We start from the raw sequence: 22782 nt of genomic DNA, 5'->3' as shown, positions 1-22782 counted from the left end.
GAGTAGCGATGAGAGTGGGAGGGGCTTGGGAGTTCGAGTGGGAGGGGCCTAGGAGTTCGAGTGGGAGGAGCTTAGGAGTTCGAGTGGGAGGGGCTTAGGAGTTCACTTAGTCCAGCATTAGACACCCCACCACCACCCCAGGATCCTGGACCTGTGCTCCATGGGAAGTTCTCTCAGCCAGTACCCAGTGTGGAGGGTGAAGGTGAGGAGGCCAATTAGGGGAGCCAGAGGCTCCGTTTCCCAACTCCATCAGAGTAACATTTGGCCTGCCTGCAACCATGGCCTGTTTCCACCATAGGACTGTAACTGCCCCTGCTGGAGATAGCGTTGAAGACTCTAAATCATCCCAAAGGTCAAGGCTAAAACCAGAGAGGCAGCACCAATGAGCCTAGAGTCACGAGAGTTGAGGCCCTCACAGCCCTTCCACGGTCAGGGAGATAGGGACACTCTGCTGTGAGGAGGAAGCTACTCCCTGAAGCTCCCAGAATCCAGCTCTGTGCTCTGGAAAAGATCTGACATATGGGGGACTGTGGGAGTGGGACAGGGCAATCTCTCCACCTTGGAAAACATCCCAGAGAAAGAATCCGCATGCACCCTCAGATCTCCAGAGTTAAACTCAGTCCCTCCTGCTGTATTGGGAGAAGCCGCTCTTAAAGTCTGGAAGAAGAGTTACAATGTTCTCCAGCATCTGATTTTCCCTACCTCTAACCTGGTCTAGAGGAGATCGCAGAATGCCAGCATCAGGAACCCCCCCCTAGACATTGCCCACTGTCTCTACGAGGTGTTTCCCTGATGCTTTCTTTGTAGGGACTGCCCCATTGGCCAGGCTTCCAGAAACCAGCCTTTCCTAGCTGGTAGCCATCAGCAAGAGCTGCTTCCTGAGCTCTGCTCCCTGCCTGTGCTCCAGGGGAAGGAAGTCCGGGAACACAGACGCCCCACACCCAGGCCAAGGCCTCCTTCCCAAGCAGCACTCAGAAGGAAGTGGGCCAGCAGATCCTGGGGTCGAGTAGAAGCTGACTCCCTACTCTTCCAACAGGACAATCAGAAATACCAAGTGCCCAATGACAGAGACAAAGCCAGTTCAGGGCCTAGACCATGGAACCGGCACACAGTAGGCACCCAGGAATACCCAGAAAGGGAAATGGAATGGTTTAAAAAAAAATGCTCAGTTAAAACAAAAGAGGTGCCGTTGTTAACCTGGTCAAAAGTCCACGGCTGAGGAGGTCCATGGACTAAATGCTGTTTTGCTAAATGAATGTGTTGTCAAACTACCTTCTAAATATTTGTATCTATTTCCCTAGGGTAGTGTAACTGTCAGCTTTGATCAGAGAAGCCGCTCTCGGCATTGTGGAAGAGGGCGCAGAAAGAATGGGTGAGTCCGCGGGCGAGGAGGGCGCTGCGAAATGCTGTCCGCGGCTCATGACACGCGGCCGCTGCACTCCTGACGTCATGGCAGCTGTGGCTGCCCGCACAAGCTCAAGCCAGCGAGGTGGGTCAGCATCCCAGCAGGCAGTACTAACTGGTCTCCGTGGGTTACCAAGTCCGAAGTGGGCGGAGACACGAAGGTGAGGAGGGGCATGCTGGGTATGTGTTGGCACATGGGGGGGGGATTGGTGTGGCTGTGATCAAGACACATTTTATACATGTGTAAAACTGTCAAAAAAGTAAATAAAAGGTGTTTATTTAAAAAAAAGAAAGAAAGAAGAAGCAGAAAGAGGAGAAAAAGACACAATGACTTAAAAAGCAGCTAGAAATACGGCATATATTCAGCTAACAAAATCAATAATCTCTCTACATGTGGCTGAAGTGGAGGGGGCAGTAAGAAGAAGCCAGCCTGGACGTCTCCTCCTTTCTCAAGAGGAACTTCCTTCTTAGAAGGCAGAGAGAGCTCTGTGCCCAGCTCCCATACAGAGGGTCCCTCTTTAGATTTCTCCAGATTTCCTTCTGGAGGTTGTACCTCACTCACTCAACTAAATCAGCTGGTTCCGTGAAGAGTCTGTCCACAGTCCTCCTTCGGCAAGACCAGACCCTCTCTTTACTGCCAGGCCTGAGCAGAAATGGTGAACAGCCTTCATGGTGCCCTACGGTTTGCATCCCGGGGACAGAGCCGCATGCAGCTGCTGGCGGGGAACCAGAGAAGAGCCTGGCCAGGCGGCTTCTCTGGGGCTTGATCAATAAATCCACGTTCAGCTGTTTCTTCCGCTTCTGCGCAGCCTCGTGAATCACAGGAGCCTGTGTGACCCCGGGTGAGGGAATCTTGGGTATGAGGTGTGGGGGGGAGGGGCTTATTAGATCAAAGCCTTTCTTTTTTCCACCCACCATTCACGAAAATTTCGAAGGGCTTCGCTCAGAGCTGGAAAAAGAAAATGCTGAGAGCCAGCAGTAAGAGGCCTTGGGGAACTCACCAGGCGAGCGTCTGGCGGGAAGGGCACTCCAGCCTCTGGAAAGATGGGGTGATATTCCAGCAGTAGCAGCGGGGCCATGTGGGGGGCTTCCCTTCCCAGCCAGTGTCCATTCAAAAGCCCCAGCTCCCAAGTCCCACAGAAGATTGGCAACGTCTCCATACTCTCCCAGCCTCACCTGCCAGACTTCTGTAGCCGGCAGTCACTTTCTTAACAGGCCAAGGCAACAGGATTCTGCCCTGGGCTTTTAACAGGGACAGAGGGCCTGGGGTGTAGTCAGTCACACCTGCATCTCAGTGGATGACGTCACTTCTTAGAACCTTAGTCTCCTGCCTCCCAGAGGCGCCATTGGCACAGAAGTATACAAAGGCCTGACTGCTCTTTCCCAAGCTGCACCAGGAGGCAGGCACCCATCTCTGTAGAAGAGCCCAGATGCCCTACCCAAGGACATCTGCCTAGTGGCTGGAACTGGAACTGCAGCTCAAGTCAGGTACCTCTGAGGCCTAAACATGGTTTTTGTTGTTGTTTGTTTTAATTTTGGTTTGGGATGATTCCAAATTGTACTTATTTTTATCAACAAATAATAATTGTGTATGTTTATGGGGGTATACAGCAATGCTTCAGTACACGCACTCCTTCTGTAGTGAGCAAATCCCTGCTTTCAAAATTGCCTGCTTGTCTTTCACAAGCTCACATCCCCAAGGGGCTGTGAGGACTGTGAGGGCAGAACTATGCGCTCCTCCATTCCCCAGGGTCCAGATCGTCTGAGCTTTCCAAGCTGGACGGTGGATATGAATCACCTGGGGCCCTTTCAAAATCAGATTATGAGTCAGCAAGCTTGGGGTGCAGCTGGATCCTGCATTTCCAACAAGCTCCCAGGAAATGCCAAGACCGCTGGTCCCTGATCTGGCTTGGCTTCGCAAGGGCCCAATGGCACTCGGCCCAATATCTGACGCAGAAGTAGCTCTCCCCACCCTGGTCTGGGAAGGAGGTGAGGAAGAAGGGCTCAGGAAAGGAAAGGTTCTCTTTGTGGATCACGCAGGAACTCGGTACTCAGCAGCGCTCTGCAGGATGTGGGGAGCCAGGTGTGGCGCACACCCACACTCCCAGCGTTGGGTAGGATCTGGAGGAGTTCAAGGTCACCCTCCGCTACACAACATGTTTGAGGCCGATGGAAAAACACGGCTGCACATAGGCGAGAAAGAACCGGGAAGCCGAGCGGCAGAAGAGAGGAGGCGACAGCTGCCTCGGTACCACAGTACACGGATGCCCAAGTCAGCTTGTAAGACGGGCAGAACAGCTCTATTACTGCCCCCCCTTTTTTTCACTAGAGACTAAATTTGGGGCTCCACAAGCTAGGCAAAGACCCTATCACTGAGTTATACCTTCAACTTTTTTTTTTTTTTTAATTTTGGGGACAGGATCTCACTAAGTTGCCCAAGATGGCCTTGAACTTAACTCTACAGCCCAGGCAGGCTTTCAGTTTGCAATCAGCCTGCCTCAGCCTCCTACGTATCTAGAGTTACTAGATAGAGTGCTACCATCTTACAGGCAGGATAACTGAGGCTCTGAAAGATGTGAAAGGTCCAAGGCTAGGGCTTAGCTGCTTTTTACCTGAGCTTAGGCTGAGCCCTGCTTCGCCCCAGGGACTGACGGAAAGAGAGTGTCCCTGGGGCGAAGGTCCTCACAGCATCCAGGCCCAGGACCCAGCCAGATCCTTCTGGTCTGTGTCTCCAGCTTCACTTTCACCCTTCTCCCCACCCCCAGGGCCTCCTGGGATTGCTTCTGCTGCACAGTGCTAGCAACACCTCCTGATTTAGCCTCCCTGCACTTGTGACTGAAGGAGCCATCCAAATGAATCCAATCAGGCTCTGGGGCTGGAGACAAAGCACCCAGGGTCTAGAGCAGTGATTCTCAACCTTCCTAATGCTGCGATCCTTTAATACAGTTCCTCAGGTTGTGGTGACCGCCCCCCCCATCATAAAATTATTCTCATTGCTACTTCATAACTGTAATTTTGCTACTGTTATGAATCATAATATAAATATCTGTGTTTTCCAATGGTCTTAGGTGACCCCTGTGAAAGGGTCCTTTGTCCCCCAAAGGGGTTGAGACCCACAGGTTGAGAACTGCTGGTCTAAAGGAAACCAGGCAGCTGGGCAGGTCATACCTGTGCACACCCATGCCATCAGCAGCCTCCATCGCAGAAATGCCAGCCCTTCCAGCAAGGCTGATTTCTCTTGCCATCTGCCGGATCCTGTCTTCTATCGCCTTCTCAGCCTGAAAGCCCTCAGGGATGGGGCTGTAGTCCCCCAGAGTCTGCAAACCCCTGAGGAGAGTGGTCTATCGCAAATGTGATCAAATCCCAGTTTTGCTACTTGCAAGATAGAGAATAACTTTCAAACTGCCTTATACCCCTGGTTCTCCATTGCTCTCCTTATAAAGAAATGACTGAGTGGAATCAAACATGCTAGCAAACAAATCACAGAGCCGAACCTGACGTTGAGGAGACAACCAACCCATTGGTGCCCCTCCCCACTGGACTCTAAGCCTTCCTTCTTATGCCATGCAGACCCGGGGCTCCTCCGGGCTCGAAGTAGCAATCTGCTTGAAAGAAACAATTGCTTAAGGGAGGTAGGTGACTGCTGAAGTCTCAGTGGCAAGTGCCCCTGGCACTGCCCTCAGAACCGTAGCTGAACACATCCTCATCTGTGCACAGGGCTTGAGGTGCCTCCCGGCCTGGCCACAGCCACTTCCCCAAGACCGGCTTCTTAATTTCAGCTGTTGGCACGCTTGTGAAGGAACTCCTCCAGCCACACTGTCCACACCAACCACAAGCCACACACATGCGTGCATGCACACACACACACACACACACACACACACACACACACACACACACACTTGCAGGCCCCATCCACCCAGCCTCCTCTCTGCCACCAAACAGCAAGAAGTAGGGTGGTTTTGGATCACACAGTTGTTTTCATATACATTCCTCCCCACGGTTCCATAAAGTATATATAGTTTCCGGTTGGTAGATAGGGAAACTGAGGCTGTGAGGAATGGTCAAGTTGTGGCAGACCAGGAGACCAGCTTAGCCAGCTGGTCCAAAGCCTGTGCTGCCTATCACTCAAATGTACTCTGAGTATCACGTCCTCTATCAGACCCTGTACCCCTGTACTGGTCCTTGCAGCAGCAGTCCTGAAGAGTCAGTCAAAATTCAGGCTCAGTAAGTCCTGTTTGCTGCAAAGGGTGCAGATCCCAAGGAGTGAGGTCCATGTGGGCACATGGCAGCCTAGGTCCAGAGTTCATGCCTCCTGGTATCCCGACCTACAGCTCTCTCTATACCAGGCATATTGGGGAAACCACCTATTCCTAGTCTCTCCCCAGCTGACGGGGGATCCCCATTCTTAATTGTCACTGGTGTTTCCCTTGAACATTATTTTCTTCGAATCATGGCTGTGGATTGGGGTCAGACCCCAGGAACACTGTAACAGAGTCTGCTCCCTATGTATGTGGACTCACACTTACACCCTGTACAGAGGCCCAAGGCTGTGAGGCCCCTCAGGGACTAAGGCTCAGTACCAGCTTGCTCACACAACCTCGGGGGACCTTCCACCCGAGTGAGCCTCTGTCTTCTGCGGTTTGGTCTTCGTCAATGGAGTCAGTGGGAGTGTCCAGCCTGCCTGCTGGTTGAGATGGCGCCAGAGCCTGGAGCTGTCCACAACTCCAGCAGGTAGCAGCAGCAAGGCACAATGCACCATAGAGGGAAGTTCTCCCAGCAGCAACTGTCTGCCAAGCACTTCTGGACCACCCTTCCCAAGTCTAGCTTCTTTTGTCTTGTAGGTCTCACAGGTCTCTGCTCCACTCACATGCCCCCAGCTAGTCATCTGCTTCTTCTAGTCCCTCGCTACCAGACCCTCAAGCTACGCAGGCCAGGAATCAGCCAGAGATCAACCAGGGGAATTGAAATACCACCCCCACCCACACACACACACACCAGAGCCAGCTCACCACTGAACAATAAAGCCATTCTTCCTTCCAGTTCCTAGGCCCTTTGCCATAGGGGTTGGAATGATGCCCATTCTGTAAACGTGAGCACTGATACCCAAAGAAGGGGTGATTTACCCAAGATCACCCATGAGGGAGTGTTGAAGTCAAGGCTCCGTTCAAGGCTTTTCACTTTCCATTCAGTCATTCATCCAGTCGCAGCTGTGGGCCTTAGCTTTGTTGAATTGGGAAGCCTCTGCTTCCACGTGGGAAAATGGGGCTGTGTAATACCGCCTGGATAGAATACTCTCTGTACAAGCTCTTAAACAAGACCATCCATACCAGGTATTTGACACAAGACCTGGCAATTCTCAGTCTCAGGAATCACCCCGGTGACATGCATTCAGTGAGTCACTGGACACAAAACATGGGCAGGCACTAAGCGGTGTGCTGTGCATATAGATGGAAGGGCTTGCCACCCCCTCACACACCACCAGTGGCTCTCAGGCCAGTGCATCTCAGAAGGGCTGTGTAAAGGGGGAGCATGGGGACACAGAGACAGAAGAAAGGGAGCTTCATGGAGAGGTGCCATCTGAGCAATGCCCAGAGTTCAAGAAGAGGCGGGAAGGAACCAGAGAGAGAAGAGTGGATATAGATGCTGGCCACCAAGTCTGATGACCTGAGTTCAATCCTGGATTGATGGGAGGAGAGAACCAAATTCCACAAATTCTCCTCTGACCTCCACAGGCATGCCATGGCATGACCCATTTTGCCCCTCCCCCCAATGTAAAAAATAAATAAAAATAAAAAAAAGTAGGGTAGGTGTGAGAAGTTCATTTATGCATATGCATAAGTTGTAGGTGATGTTGAGGTCAAAACCTCTTCGTTTATTCTCAACTCCGCAGTCTAGATAAGAAGTGACTGGCTGTTGTGAATTGTTTCACAATAAACATCGATATGTAAATATCTCTGTGACACTTGACTGGAGTCTTTTGGGTAAATGACCCAGGAGTGGTACAGCTGGGTTGTATTGTCGTTCTATTTTTAGTTTTTAAAGGAACTTCCATGCTGATTTCCATAGTGGCTGGACTGGTTTATATTCCCAGGAACAGAGGGCAAGGGTTCCCATTTGTTTTCTTCTGTTCAGTGTCATGCAGACTGAAGGAGCACGGGATTTCAGTGCAGTTCTAACGCGCGTTTCTGGGATGGCCAGCAATCTCCAACGGTTTCTTTCCCACTGTTCACAGTTGCTAAGTCATGAAACCAACGCAGGGTTAACAGAAGGACAGATAAAGGGGGTGTGACGCACATGATTGTTTTGTTCAGCCATCAATAAGAAGGAAGTTACACCGTTCTCAGGAAAATGGGCACCACCGGAAATAATCATGTCAAGTGAATTAAGTCAGCCTTGGAAAAACAAACCATGTGTCTTCTCACATTAGTGGGTCTTAGATTTTATAGACATAGAATCATATATGTACAGATGGCATGAAAGTGTAACAAAATGTATAGGAGGATAAAGGCAACAGAAGGGGGAAGGGGGGAAGAGATGGGACGGGAGTGGGGGAGGGAGGAGGACGCTCAGAGCACGTTACACACTTGCATGAAAATGGCCTTATATAACGCAGCTTAATGGATAATTTCTTAAAAGTCTTATAACGTAAGAATAGTAAACAGCATAAACATGTGGGGATGGAGGGAGGGTGCGGCGGCGGTTTCATTCTGAGCATCCACATGGTGGCTCACAGACCTCTGTAACTCTAGTTCCAGAAGATCCAATGCCTTTCTCTAGCCTTGGTGGGCACCAAATACACACATGGCACACATACATACATGCAGTGCGCGCGCACACGCACACACACACACACACAAAATAAAACAAATCTTTAAAAAGTAAAATAAAAACGGCTGGCTGAGGGCCCAGGTAAGAGAGCCTGGGTGTGGCCTGGCCTGTGTTGGTTGGTCCAGGCTACTCAGGCTCCTGGCAGTGTGCCAGCTGGCACGCTCAGTATCATCACTAGACCACTGGTCTGTGCCCTTGAGGACTAATGATGTCAGAAGACACTTGATGACTTGATAAGCAAATGGTGTCCCCATGATAGAGAGCAGTATAAAGAAAGGGAGGCCCCAGATGGAATGCCTTGGTTGGGCTCTCCTTGGACCCTGGAGAATAAGGAACTGAGGTGCAGAGTGGGCCCAGAAGTGAGCAAGTGCGCTTGAGGGAACAATCTGGACGCTTAGACGGTCCACTCCAATTTACGCAGCCAGTGAAGGTAACGGACGAAGTCTACGCCTTCACATCGCTCGATCCTAGACAGTGATCAGTTCTTGGGGCCCACACAGCTGCTCTGTAAGCCATCTGCATGATGTCACCAGGAGCTCTCTGTCACAGGCCATCGTGTGGGGGTGGCTGTTTGTGTGTCCTCTACTGAGGACAGAGCCCTGCTGGCAGGTGCCTGCTCAACATGGTGAGTCCCCAAACACAGTGAATGGCTTCTGGCCCAGACACAATTCACAGAGCTGCCAACCCCCAGGAGAGCCCTTGCTTCGGCTCCCTCAGAGGCTAGGGAGGACGAAGCCCTGGGGGGTTGGGGGGCGGATGGTGCAGGAAGAGCTGATCACATTCTAGAAGCGGAAGATGCCACCACCACACTTGACTTCATACACAGGTGGAGCTGAGCTGAGAGCCCAGGGGCCAGGGTCCTCACCCTCCCATTTGCAGGGATAGCCTGGGGACCTCCTCACTTCTCCGCACCCTGTCTCTGCACTCTTGGGAGCATTTTTCTTAGGCAACCTCTGTCCTGTGCAGGTGAGCATGGACTGTCTGTCTGTCTGTCTGTCTGTCTGTCTGTCTGTCTATCAACTTCCTCCTGCTTTGGATGCTCACTCCCCAATAAACTTTCTTCCCGGCCTCCTGCCGATGAGCCTTCTCTCACGCCCATGCTCTGCAGAAAAGAATTAAATCGCCTACTAAGTGTCGGTCAGGTATATTGCAGGCACTGGCCATCACGAACAGGGCAGCAGGAGGACCCACACCCTGCCCTCTGGAGCAGGCAGCTCTCCCGGACATCACCTGAGTCCAGAGTGTGTCACACCAGTAACACCAAGTGTTCAATGAAAACTAAACTCTAGCCTAGTGTGGCGGTGGACACGTAGAACCCCAGTACGTGGGAGGCTGAGGCAGGAGGATTAAAGAGTTAAGGAAACTTTAAATGAGACTATATATCTGTCTCAAGATATTGAAGAAAAAAGGAGGAAAGAAAGAAGAAAATAAAATTCTGGCATACTAACAGGAGTAACAGTCCCTGTTGCGAGTGCCTACTACGCATGAGCCCCTTCGCAGGCATCGTCCCTACACCCCACAGCCCTAGAAAGGAAGCCCGGGGAGCCTGCTTTACAGAAGGGGAAATGGTAGGCAGAAACGTTAACCACCGCAGTCATTGGAGTGTCTGAAGCTGGTTTCTCACACAGGTCTCTCTGCCCACAGAGACTGCTCTCTACCCTTCGTGACACTAACGCACCTCTGTAAAACAGGGGGAGGAAGATGCTTCTGAAAGGGTCATTGGAAACAAGTCTGTAATCTCAACTGTGGGGACGTGGGGAAGGGAGGATCAGGCCTTCAAGGTCATTCTCAGTTACATAGTGAGTTTCAGATCAGCCTGGGATATGTGAGATCCAGATTCTGAACAAAGGCAGCAGGGGGCGGGGGAGGAGGGAGAGAGCTGTCTTGGACTATCCCTGTCCTGTATCCAGGGTCCCAGGAGAATGGCTGATGATCCGTGGCCCCTGCCTGCCTAGGGGAGGGGCGTACATCGGAGCCCTTGGCTCCGTGGAGATGGATAGGGACTGAGGAGCAGTCCCGGCCCTGCTGCGGTCTGTGCCCTGCTCCCCGAGGGAGGGCGGAAAGCTGAGGACGGGAAACCAGCTGTCTCCAAGAGCAGGCAGTAACCACACCAAACCTGCCAGCCAGGCTGCAAAGCCCACTCAGCTCCAGGAGGCAAAAGAGGTTGTTTCCGTGTGGAGGGGCTGCTCCAGCAGGCCACAGTGGCTGGGACACAGTGAGCGCCTAGGCCGGCACTGGGGACTCCATCACGCTACCTTCTCTGCCACCGACGAAGGGCTTTCTGCTCACTGACTGACCAGCTTCTGCTGCATTAGCTGCCACCCGGCCACTCAGTGCCCCGCGGCGGCTGTGAGAGGGCACCAGGGGGCAGCCACTGTGCAAACAGTTAACACAACCCTAAACACAGGGTACGTGCCAGCAACCCAGGAGAGAAATCATCTTCTGGAGGCATACCGTGCAGGACATGATCCTCAGGATGGGGACACTTTTGGGGCAAGAAGTAGTACCCCAGGAGCCACTGTGCCCATTCTGAGTGGAGCCCATCAAAGGGAAGGACCCCCTACTCTGCAATCTCCTCGATGCTTTGGGAAGGCCAAAGCCATATGTCCTTATTGTTCTGCCTCTGGTCCCAGCCGGAGGAAGCCAATGGCCTCCTGAGAAATGAGATGGGACAAGGGCAGATGAAGCCGCTGGGGGTGTCCAGGAAGCTAGTTGGAGATGGAAGGACCTGCTCCCTAAAGCAAGAGGGGGGACAAAAATGGGAAGAACACTCCAGAATCAGCCTCCCTCTCCCCAGTTTCCTCCTCATTCCTAGCAACAGCCCTGTCTCACTCTAGGACTTGACACCAGTAGCCACAAGCCAGAGGCTGGCATTTGATCCTTTTGAATGTCTTCCCGATGGTTCTAACCCTACCATGCCTGTAGCCTTCCAGTTCTGTCCTACTCCACGGCCTCCTCCACTCTGCCTGAGCCCTGTCATGATCAGCCTCCACTCTGCTCATCCTCCACACACACCAGGCCGACCTCGTGTGAAAGCATAATGGCCCTGATGGAGGTTTTTTACATGCTCAACTATGTGCATACATTAAAAAAAAGAAAAAAAGAAAAAACCTTTTCCCTGATGATATATGACTCTGTTCTTATCATTAGAGTGGATTTGCTAATATTATGTTAAGGAGTTTTTGCCCTTTAAAAATGTAATTTGGATTACGCCATCCCCTGCTTAAATCACTCAGAGGCTTCATAAAGCACTTAGAATAAAATCCAAGCTCTTGACCATGAACCAACCTCTGACCATGATAAGATCCCCATCTTATCATGAATCTGGTACTTTTGAGCTGCGGAAGGATGGACTCGCTGCCTCCTCCTTGCCTGTGCCTGTGTAGATGAACATGGCCCGTGTTACACTCATAACCACAAAGCTGGGGAAACTTCAGATTCATCTCCATGAGCTTCAGGAAGCCCTTCAGGCTGCCCCCAGAGAACAGACTTCTAGTCACCGCCCATTTCCTAGAGAATTGTTTCACGTTCGATACACTCTCTAACACCTCCTCCTGCATCCCTGCTCTTGACCGACTGCCTTGCTTCCTACTCCATGAGAAGATGGCAGCAGCCAGCTGCCAGCATCTGTCCCTGGCTCCACCAGCCGCTCAAGGGCCTCCAGCAGCCTGCCCACACAGCTGGTCTCTTCTTGCTGCACAGACATGGCTCCACACTCAGCAGACCACTCACCACTGGACCATTGTAGGCATCGCACAGACGCACTGACCTCCCCCTATCTCCAGAAACGACACAGAGCAAAGTCCTCTCTTCCCGATTCTGACGGTTGCGGCTCCCGTGACTTTGCTTTCTTTGCAATCAAATTCCTCAGATAGTAATCCCAGATAGAGTGCTCCTCAGATAGAAACCAGCAGCCTTCGACTCCGCTCCTTTTCTCCATGGAGCCTCCTGCACTCAGGCTCTCTATCCACTCTCTTCACTGGCATTGCCCTTGTCCTGCTCACCCATGCTGAACTAGCCACGACCAGTGCTGATTCTCAGGCCTCCGCTCACATCGTTCAGCAGCAACGGGAAGAACTAATCCGCTTCTCTTTGGTACACTTCCTACACCTGGCTTCCAGGAACCCCCATTGTTGGCTCTTCTTTGGTCTCCTTATTGATATGTCCTCTTCTCCCCAACTTCTCAGTGCCCAGACATGCCACATCCGATGTGCTTACGACTGAACTCCTATTGCTTCTAAAACCTGAGGCTTTGTCCATCCTGGATGATACCAACTCCATCCTCCCAGTTGCTTAGGATGAGAAATGCCTGTTGACTCCTCCTCACATCAAATCTATCACTAAATTCACAGACAGGAGGCTTCACTTATGTAGAGTGTTAATGGTTAAATGTGCTGTAGAAACAAGCCAGGGTGAGCGAGATTGGGGTGGCTAGGCTGGGGCTAGAGGGAGAGTACAAGGTAGACAAGATGGCTGCCTTGAAAAGGTGTCTTTGAGCAAAGCTCTAGAGGTGAGCAGACATACCACAGGGACTTCAGGAAGACACACCACGCAAGGAAAACAGCTAGAACAAAGACCCTAGGGTAGGAGTGGACTTGAAGAGTTTAGACGCAGCAGGGAGGCCTTTGTATTGAGATGCGGTGATAAAGAGAAAGCAGGAATGATAAGGACTTATCAAATCCATATGCAGATCCCCTGGCTCTTTCTTATCCTGTGCAGAACTTCAGCAGCAGTACGTTGATAGTAGTACATTGTAGTACATTGATAAAGTGAAGTTCTAACAGGAGCAAGGGTGGGGTGGGGGACCTACCCGAGTTCACCCAGAAACAGACGTGAAGCTCAGCCATCGTTCTGGGCCTCAGAAGTCAGACACAAGAGGGTAGGCACGGCTTGCTTCTGTTGCAGAAAACTTAGGAGCAGGCAAAACAAGTCCGCGGGACTAAAGTCAGAGGCTGGTTATTCTGGGGAGGGTACTGACTGGGAGAGGCGCAGGGGCCCTTCGAGGGTGCTGAGGATGTTCTCAATGTAAGAAAGTCACCACAAACCTGAGCTACATACTGCAGCCCAAGCACTTACTGTATGAAATTCCTGCTTCCATACATCTAAGAACACACATTCAGAGTCAAGCACTCCTCATCATTCCCTCTGCCACTGTGCAGCTGTCTCTCACACCTGAGGCAACGTGACAGCTCCTGACCAGTCTCTCATTCCCCCCCACACACCCCACCCCCGGCCCTAAAGCACATGTTCAGCATGAGAGCCTCGGGGACCAGATGATGTCCCTTTTCTGCTCGGAGTTGGGAAATGGCTCCAATCTCCTTCAAAGTAAAAGTCTTCCAGGGGTGTGCAAGCCACGTGTGTGTCAGTCTGCACGCCTTATCTTCCCCACCTCCCCTTCCTCACCTCATCTCAATACACACGTCTAAACTCGTTCAAGCACATTCCTACCCCAGGACCTTTGTCCTGGTTGTCTCCCTTACATCATGTGTCTTTCAGATGTCCGTGTGTCATGTCCCCTCACCAGAGCTTTGCTCAAAGATACCTTCTCAAGGAAGTCATTAGGGCTACCTTGCCACTCTTTCCCCAGCCCCGGCCTAGCCACCCAGTCTCACTCATGCTGACTTGATTCTACACCACGTTTTACCTTTTAACACTCTACGTAAGCTAAGCCTCCTGTTTGTGATCTGACATCTGTCCCCCAGGCCATCAGTGAGCAGGCTCTGCAAGGACCTGTATCACAAGCATCCACAGCATCAGCTGGTACACGTGTGGCACTCAATGAGCATTTGTTGAATGAATGACTATGCGGATGAATGAGTCACTGGATCAGGGGTTCTCAACCTGTGGGGTCACAACCCCTTGGGGGTGGAATGGCCCTTTCACAGGGGTCACCTAAGACCATCAGAAAGCACAGATGATTACATTATGATTCATAACAGTAGCAGGATTACAGTTATAAATTAGCAACGACAGTAATTTTATGGTGTGTGGGGGGTCACTACAACGTAAGGATTGTGTTAAGGGTCACAGCATTAGGAAGGCTGAGAACCATGGGACTAGATCTGTCTACATTAGGGTCCTGGATAAGGACAAGTGAAAATGTCACCCTTCTTTCTCAAAATTCAGACAAGTTCTGAGAGCAAGCAGCAGGAAGAAGTCGCAAAGGGTAACTTCGCACATGACCTGTGCTGAAGAAGTGGCTATGGATCGGACCGGCTGCCAACTCAAGTATTGATACTTGCCGGGCATCAGTCACCTGCCATCCTGACTCCTGACAGAGGAGGTCAGGAATCTCTCCGTGGCAAGCTTGGACTGTGGAAAGCTATAATCTCAACGGTGGCTGGGAGTTCCCAGGTAGAGTGGACCAGGCTGCACATCCCTCCCTACCTGCAGCCCAATGAACTGCCTAGCACTGCCCTCCCCCCCAGGCCCACATCTCTGTGATCCTGTCCGTAAAGACTGCCAGGCAAGAGAAGTTACCACGGCCTACTCTTTGGGGTCAAGGGTGTTCTTCCCTGGCTGTCCCATCTCCTTGTCCACCTTCAAGCCGGTGTTGGCAAAGAGAAATGGATGACAAGACCCACACCCTGCCACCTCTTCCTCTCCCGTTCCCACGCCCTTTGCTCCGTAACAACTGGTAACCTCTTCTGGGCTCTAGTGAAGGGGCCCAAATTAAAGGCGGGACTCCCAGCCCAAGAGCTGTGTGTGTCTCAGCCTCCTTCCTCTCAGCTCTGCCCCTTATGTCTACGCCTTCCTGCCCAACGGGGCTAACCAAGAAATACCACACGCCAAGCCCTTCATTCTGGAGACTTCTCTCCTCAATCAAAGGCAAAGAAACAAGATGGCCAAGCCTCAGGAAATAGAGAACAGCTACTAAGGACGAGCTCCCAAGCCTGTACAGTCCTGCCGCGCTAGCCCAGAAGGACAAACGGGCTGAGGAATACCAGAAGCCTCCTGGGAATGGCAGTGTGGGCGAAATGGGAAAGGGGTAGAGGGGGAAGGATGAAAGGAGTTGGGAGATATTTAACCTCATATGAAAATACTTCCAGACATAGGCAAGCTGGTACTAGGAGGTTCCGTCCAGGGTCCTAGGCCTTGGCTCTGGCCCTTGAAACAATGTGAATCAGTGAAGTGTTTTGGCTTTTGTTTGTTTGAAATTTTCATTTACTTATATTTATTATTCATTCATTATCTCCCCCAGTGTGTGTGTGTGTGTGTGTGTGTGTGTGTGTGTGTGTGTGTTGGGGTACTCGGGGTACTAGTGCGGAGGTCAGAGTACAAACCAGCTTTTAGGAGTTCATTCTTTCCTTCTACTATGTATACCTCAGGGATTGAATTTAGGCCATCAGGCTTGGCAACAAGGGCCCTTACCAGCTGAATCATCTCCCCAGCCTCTGAGGTGTTTTTTAATAATAATAATAATAATAATAATAATAATAATAATGTAGTACTCTAATTAGCAACCTACTTAAAATAGATAAATAAAATGTGCTACCCAAATGTTAATTTATCCCAAAGAAGTTACAGACATGGAAGACACCTGAGTATGTAAACAGAGTGTCCTGGAACTCTGGTGCTTACCCAGACCCCAGAGAGAAGTTTTAAATAGAAAACTCCCTGAGCCTGAAGTAATATGGAAGGAGGCACACATCCAGTCTGAAAAGCTAACAGACAAAATGAACCTGGCAGGCAAGAGCAGGAGGTGGATTCCCTGAAACCTAAAAGATGAATAATAATACAATCTTATACTGTCATAAAAGCCCTCACAAAATAATTTTAGTTGACATGTGGAAATGTTTGTAATGTAATGTTAAGTGAGAAAAATAGGATTTAAAACCATATATAGATAGATACTTGCCATATGCAAAAATAATGTAGCTAAATATATACATGTGTGTGGAAAAATTTTCTGGAACACCAAATGTTAACAGTCGTCCTCTGTAGGTGGAAGAAGTACTGGTGGATTTGGAGTCTTTATTCTTCTCTACATTCCTCGCAATCAGCACGATTCTTTGAGGCTCTCAAATAAACACAAAACGCCAGGGTGCAGCCCCTAAGGCTCCACTCAGGGCCCCCAGGGGTGGACAGGCTTCTCCACAAACCACCTTGTTATTCCTCGGCCTCCTCACAGCGGATGCTTGAACACCCTCACCCTGCCGACACATAAGGCTTCTTGGAAGCCATCCCAATGTGGGAAGATGGGGTGCTTTCCCCCCTGAAACAAACCCGGACACCTCTGCAAGGAAAGCCACGTGTCTTGGTTCAGCTACATCCAGCATAAGCACCTGCAGGCTGCCCCAACACAAACACACGAAGCAACCTCCACCACACCCCGCAGTCTACCACTCTTCCACGGACCCAGTCCACTGAAGCTACATTTTCTTTCCCAGGCTGAGAGGAGGCTGATTGGGGAGGAGCACCAAGTTCCCAGCACAGTGACCCTGAACAAGCCCCTGCTCCCCTGGCCCTTGGTTTCCTCGCCGTGGCTTCCTCTGGCTGCTTTTTCGCCTCGTGCACTCCAGCCTATGACTAATGCATCCCTCGACCACGCATCTGGAGACACCCTGCTCCTTTCTGGAAGCGGATGGAGACTCAGAGTAACTGTTCTGGGACACAGAGGTCACAGATGGCTGCTGGGGTGTTGGTAGTGCGTGAGCCATTTTAGTTGTCAAATAAATACACAAACAAAGCCCAGACCAGATCGGGGACTGCCAGGCCAGCGGCCGAAAGCGAACACATCTTAATCTAACAGCTTCCTCTTCCTCCAAAAGCGCAACCCAGCATACCTAGCCTCCCAGACAAGCAAGCCCCCAGCTGTGGGCAGCAGCAGCAGGCCTTCCAAGGGACTCAACTGCCCACTAGAGTGGAGGGGAGGGGAAGGCGCTGAGTGTGAGCCAAGCAGAGTGCACAAACACTGGCAAAAGTGAGAGGGGGTAAAGGATAGCTGGTGATAGCTTTAGGGAAACTGGGGCCTACAGCCTACAAGACCGCCGCTTAAGTCCACGCATGCGCGCTGGGCTTAGAGGGTCAGAGCGGCTGACAGCAGGCCTGGAGAATCTGCTCCTGGCCAGCGGTTTGTGTTGGAGAATGATTGAAACTTTCAAGCTCCAGATTCCAGTTTATCTGAAGAACTGTAGAATGAAGCTGGCGGCAGCCTCCACTACTGAGAGGCTACACACAGTCAATGGGATAAAACATACACAAAACAAAACATAGCTACCACATGATCAATCACTGGGAGTGGAAAAATCCAACACAAAACCTGCCCGGGATCCCGAGACACCATTGGCAGGAACCAGGAGGAAGAAGAACCACACAGTGAGTTGGAGCCAAAAGGAACCTCGGTGACCTTGGATCCAAACATGCATACGGCAGAGAAAAGTTTGGGAAGGCTGAACCGCTTCTAAGGCTGCACAGTTATCTGGTAACGCAGCAACACCTAAGCCCCAAACCTCTGCCACCGTTCACTTTGCGGCAACCCATCTAACTGAGGACAACCTCCTCACAGAAGCAGGGAGCACCCTGGAGCAGACCCCAGATGATTACCGAGTCCCAAGACAGCCCTGGGTGAGGAGGTGGGAGGATGGATATTGAAGAGTCCTGGGAACTGGAAGTAAGGACTAGCTTCTCAGTACAAGCATGGGTGGGTGGCATGCTGCATGTAAAAGACCACACATTATTGACCATCAACCGTTCCAACTTCAAAAAATGCAAATGGGTCACATTAGATAAGGTAAAACTCTTTTCTCTCTCAAGTTTCTGCTACATGGAACAAAATAAAACCCGTGGTTCACTGACCAACCTAATCCTTGAACTATGACTCCTATATCCAAATGTCTAGACACACCTCCCCAACACTCAGTGACATTATTCTCAGGGCCCAGGGCCACATCAACCTTTGCCTAGCATATCAGGGCAGGGAGCCAGGTGCCTGCAGGTTCAAAAGCCTGGCATTCCACTGACTCCAGCTGCCCAGAAGGATACAGAGCATTCTGTACTTCCTGCAGGGTACCTGGGCAATGACAGGTCTGGACCTAGAGTCATCGACATCTTGGCCAGGAGCCTTGTTTAGAAGCTGGCCCTTAACTTGAGAGGAGGCTCTTCTTCGCAGGGCAGAACACTCCCAGGATCCCTGCTGAGCAAGTGGGGAGACACAAAAGGGGGACAGCAGTCCTCAACAAGAAAGATAAAGCCTGTTTGAGACTCACCCATGTGATCTGGAAACCCAGTCGTTTTAATCAACATTTACAGAGCGCCAAGGACTACACAATGTTGCTGGGCATTCTAGATCATTCACAGAAACACACAAGATGTGATCATTGCCCCGGACATTGCCTGTGAGGCACTGGCAGCCCACTGGGGGAGGGAAAACATATACAGATGTAACTTAGCAGTTCTCTGACACCTTCTTGGAATGTGCTGTGCGCATGTCAGTCTAAGAACACACATGCTCGGGTTGGGGAAACAGAGCCTGCCTGCCCAGCCCCTGTTCAAGCCATATATTAATAACGAAGCTAGACTTCTCATTTACAGCCTGCATTCAATACGTCAGGCATAATACTAATTGCTATATATCCCTCCAGGAACCCCAGGCAGTCGTGCTATTATTTCTGTCCCCTTTTATAGATGAAGAAATTAAAGTTTCTAGAGGTTACATAGGTGACTGTCCCAAGGTGACACAGCCAGGCATTTGTAAACGCATCCAAGCCCAGGCCTGTATTATAGTCCACTTGTGCCCACCCTCAGTTCCCAGAGGACTGTTCTCCCCACGGCCCCAGCTTCGAAGCAACAGCCGCTGCCTCTGGGGGGAATGAGCCTGCCATTCCCCAGGCCCACAGGGTGAGGAGGACACATTCTGAAGCCTGTGACCTCTGTGGCACGAGGACAGGGCCAAGGCATTGGCACCCACTCAGCAGGCAGACTTTCTCCAGCAGCCTTCCTCCGGCTGCCCATCTCTGCGCATTCCTAATGTGGCCACGCTGTTGTAATGGTCGGGCTCCGAGGCCCAGCCCATCTAATGGATTGAGACTAGCGTGGCGAGTGCAGGCCAGCAGCAACCCCGGTTTAATGGCAGCATGAAAGGCCCTCGGAAGCGGAGCCTCTGTGGCTTCTGCACTGTGCTTCCTCCTTCCTGCACCCCACCTTCCCTAGGAAACTTGGTGACTGGGAGGGAGGGAGGTTGGAGGTGGGGTGCGAGAGGCTGACGACAAGGTTCTGGGCACAGGAGTCAGAGGGAGGGCTCAGTTGAATCGGGCTCTCCACCTGGCTCCGGGAGATCCTCTGAGCCGGCTTTCCCTCATCCAGTTCCTGCTCCACCTCCCTCCCTGGACACAGGGAACGCATGACGTGAGAAGAGGCTGGGAAAAGTTAAACGTGCATAAATGTGACCAAAGAGAGAACTCTGGGTACCTAGGCCTGCTCGGGCAAACTGCCAAGTGAGATCAGAGGCCCCAAGTCCCAGATACGGGAGCACAGGACGCTGCATAGGATGGCAGGTCCTGGACACGTCTAAAGCTCACCATTACAGAACCTACTGGTGACAGAATTCAAAGAGGGGGAAACACACTCAAAAGTGTGTCCCAGCAGAGCCGGTTCCTGGCAGTGTGCCCAGGCACTTGCTGGCACTCGGTGACCCAGGCACTGCCTGGTGCCAAGATTATGGCCTGGTAGGCCTGGGCAGGGAGCCTCAAGGTAGACGGGACCTCCCCCCACCCCACGACAAGGACTGCCACCATTAAGCCTCGCTCCCTGAGCTGTCCAGAAACAGCAGAAGCACCTCTGGTGTAGCCTGCAAGCCAAAGCCAGAACACAGGGGCAGCCACCAGCATTCTCCCTGCCTGCCAAAGAGATTCCCCTCAGTAGGCGCTGGGCAGAGGCAACTAGCCCTCTGGGCTCAGCAGGAGAGTCTGGAGGGTGGAGCTGGCTGGTACAAGACATTGGCAGAACAAGTGAGCTAAAGAGTGTCTTCCGGAAGCCAGCCTGGTCTGATCCGAGAAGCGGCAGCAGGTTGGCCCTGGTGTGCCACCCTTAACACGTCCTCAGCCCTCCCCTGGAGCTCTGCTCTCCTCCTCCTTGTGGAATCCAGATCATTCTCAACCCTGCGCTGTCCCCTGTCTTGGGGACGACAGTGGTGATCCCTCCAAATGATCTAACCCGACTCCGGGCCCCATCTGCTGCCTCCGGCTCCCTCGCTGCAGAGGCTACAGCACTGAGGTCATGGGTACCGTCAGGGTGGTGATTCTCCAGCCACCCAGCCCCCTCCTGCTTCTCTCACCACAGCCAAGCGAAGCATCCCTACACAGAGCCCAGGAAGGCCAAGTGTGGGCTGGGATCCAACAGCCAGAGAACACCTAGCTGACTAGGGACCGGCCTTATGCACTCTTAATCTTCTCTAACTCATCCCCCAAGCCACCCAACATAAGAGTTTCGTAGAGTACCTTGGGCTGCTATGAACTCACCGGAGAGGGATCTTGACTCGGAGGTAACGATCCACAGCAATAGCCAGCAGAGCCAGGATGGAGCTCTGGGTGAGGATGAGGACAGGGCAGGCCACCATGAGGCAGGTGTGGAAGTAGGTCTGTGGCCCAATGTTGATAAGGATGGCTAGAGGGATGACCAGGGCGCCAACGGCCACATCAGCTACTGCCAGGGATACGATGAAATAGAAGGTGGCATCGCGAAGTGCCTGGTTCACCTTCACCGCCCAAATCACCAGCACGTTTCCAGGCACAGAGACCAAGGCAATGAGCACCTCGATGCCAATGTAGGCAGCCTGGAAAGCCGAGATGTAGGGCGGCATGGTGGGCAGGAGCTGGGCACATCAGCAGACAGGCGCCCTGGGGCACGAGGCCAGCACCTGTGGTCAGGAAGCCTGCGGTGGGGATGCCAGCCTGGGAAGGAGGGGACATAGGCAGCCCTGCGAAGATGTGCCCCAGTTAGCAGATGCAGCGCCTGCCCAGGCTGGCCAGGCACTCAGCCTCTCTATCTTCTTAACCTCTGTCCCCTCCCCTTGTCCTCAGAGGTTCCATTCAGCAACTTAAAATAGCAACACTCACTCCACCACTGGCTTTTGTATCAGGTGTGAGGTAGCTCCCAGTACGCTCACTCCACAACGATCCCCTATGCCTCCGCAATGCCCACAGGTGTCCGCCGACCCGGAGGCAGGGAGCTCACCATCTTGCCTGCCAACCAGTAGGGGGTCCCAAAGGCGTTGCCCTAAGTTCCCCGGGCGGCTTTCCGGAGCCGCGCCGGGCAGGGCTGGGCTCTGGGCACCGTGCGCGCACCGGCTCATCATTCTCCAGGCTCCCGCCGCTGCGCTCCCAGCCCGGCCTTTCAAGCAATCACATGGTGCGGCAGAGGCTCAGCCCCGGACGCTTTTAAAGAGGTAGTGCCCCTGTTTCCTACCTGGGACTGGATGGCAGGCGTGAATCTGAGGGACTAAGCCCAGGACCTGGCGGGTCCACGAGCTCTCATTTCCCGCGTGCGCGCACGCCCGCCCTGTGCCCACCCACCTGGGACGCCGCTGGTGTCCGACTCTTAACAGACGCCTGGTCCTGCTCCAGCTTAGAATCTTTGCCCATCGACTGCCCCATGGGGGGGCATTCCAATCATTTCATCCACCCTTCTCCTGCACATTCATGGTGCACGAACTGAGACACAGACTTACCCAAGGTCACACCAAAGCTGTCAGAGCTCCTCCTGGCCACCTGAACTGTCTAGCCAAGTGTCCCCAAATCTCGAAGCCTTGGGCAGTCGCTCCCTCAGAAGATGCCAGGAGAACCCAGGGCTAGCCTGTTAGGTCCAGGGGGATGGTAGCTAACCGAGACTCCACTCTGGCGCCAGCGCCTTCGTCGCCCCCGGAGCGGGAGCTGAGTGACAATCGGGCTCCGCACACCGGGAGGGGAGGGGGCCGGGGCGGCGGCGGCGGCGGCACCCGCGGGCCCCTCCCTCGTCGCCCTCCGTCTCCTCCCCCACCCCCTCCTCTAAACAAAGGAAGTGATTCTGTGTGAGAAAAGCTGAGAAAACGTGAGCTTCCCGAACGGTGTGATGTATGAATCCGGCCTCGGGACAGTACAGAGGTGCGGCCTCCCGTGCTCTCTCCCTCTGCTCTCAATGCGGCAGGAGGGTGGGTGGCAGTGAGCCCTGATCACCTGCGGGACTCCAGAAGCCCCTCTCTGGTCTCCCACAACCACTAACGGTTGGCAGCACGGCTCCTCCCCTAATCCCAAAACCTACTCTCTTCAGGAACCCGGTCCCCGCACTGTCAGGAAGGCACAGGCTTCCAGCACACACGTTACTTCTCAGGCGATATCCTGAGTCATTACATCCCTTTCTCATCCATCTTTCAGAACGCTTTGCGGGCTCTTAGCAATTTCCATTTTGCAGATGGGGATGCTGAGGCTCAGAGAAGCGACCGGCTTCTCAAGATCACCACTGTCAGTGTCACACTACGATGCTCCTTTCTTCCCTCCTCCTCCTCCTCCACCTCCTCCCTTTTACCCCAGCACCTAAGACCACAACAGTAACTAGTCCAGTCCCTTGTGTTCC

The 22782-nt window shown here is 52.5% G+C and overlaps 1 protein-coding gene across 3 annotated transcripts in view; it reads right to left on the bottom strand.

Moving 5' to 3' along the window:
- Positions 1 to 22126, bottom strand: part of Adora1 (adenosine A1 receptor) — a 37114-nt gene extending 14988 nt beyond the window's left edge. Inside the window, exons 1-2 of one of the 3 annotated variants that reach the window (XM_028876608.2) lie at positions 21902 to 22126; positions 20694 to 21151 (exon numbers count right to left, since the gene is read on the bottom strand). In XM_028876608.2, the coding sequence (XP_028732441.1) occupies positions 20694 to 21034 (341 nt within the window). In that variant the 5' untranslated portion in view covers positions 21035 to 21151; positions 21902 to 22126. Of the gene's footprint in view, positions 1 to 20672; positions 21152 to 21901 lie in introns of those variants that run through there. The other 2 variants (XM_028876611.2, XM_028876610.2) reach the window with 2 other exon arrangements.
- Between the last annotated feature and the right edge of the window lie 656 nt (positions 22127 to 22782).

This window comes from Peromyscus leucopus, chromosome 15, assembly GCF_004664715.2.
Source record: "Peromyscus leucopus breed LL Stock chromosome 15, UCI_PerLeu_2.1, whole genome shotgun sequence".
Lineage (NCBI taxonomy): Eukaryota > Metazoa > Chordata > Mammalia > Rodentia > Cricetidae > Peromyscus > Peromyscus leucopus.
Note: the sequence above shows the minus strand (reverse complement) of the source record. Positions and strands in the feature narration are given on the sequence as shown.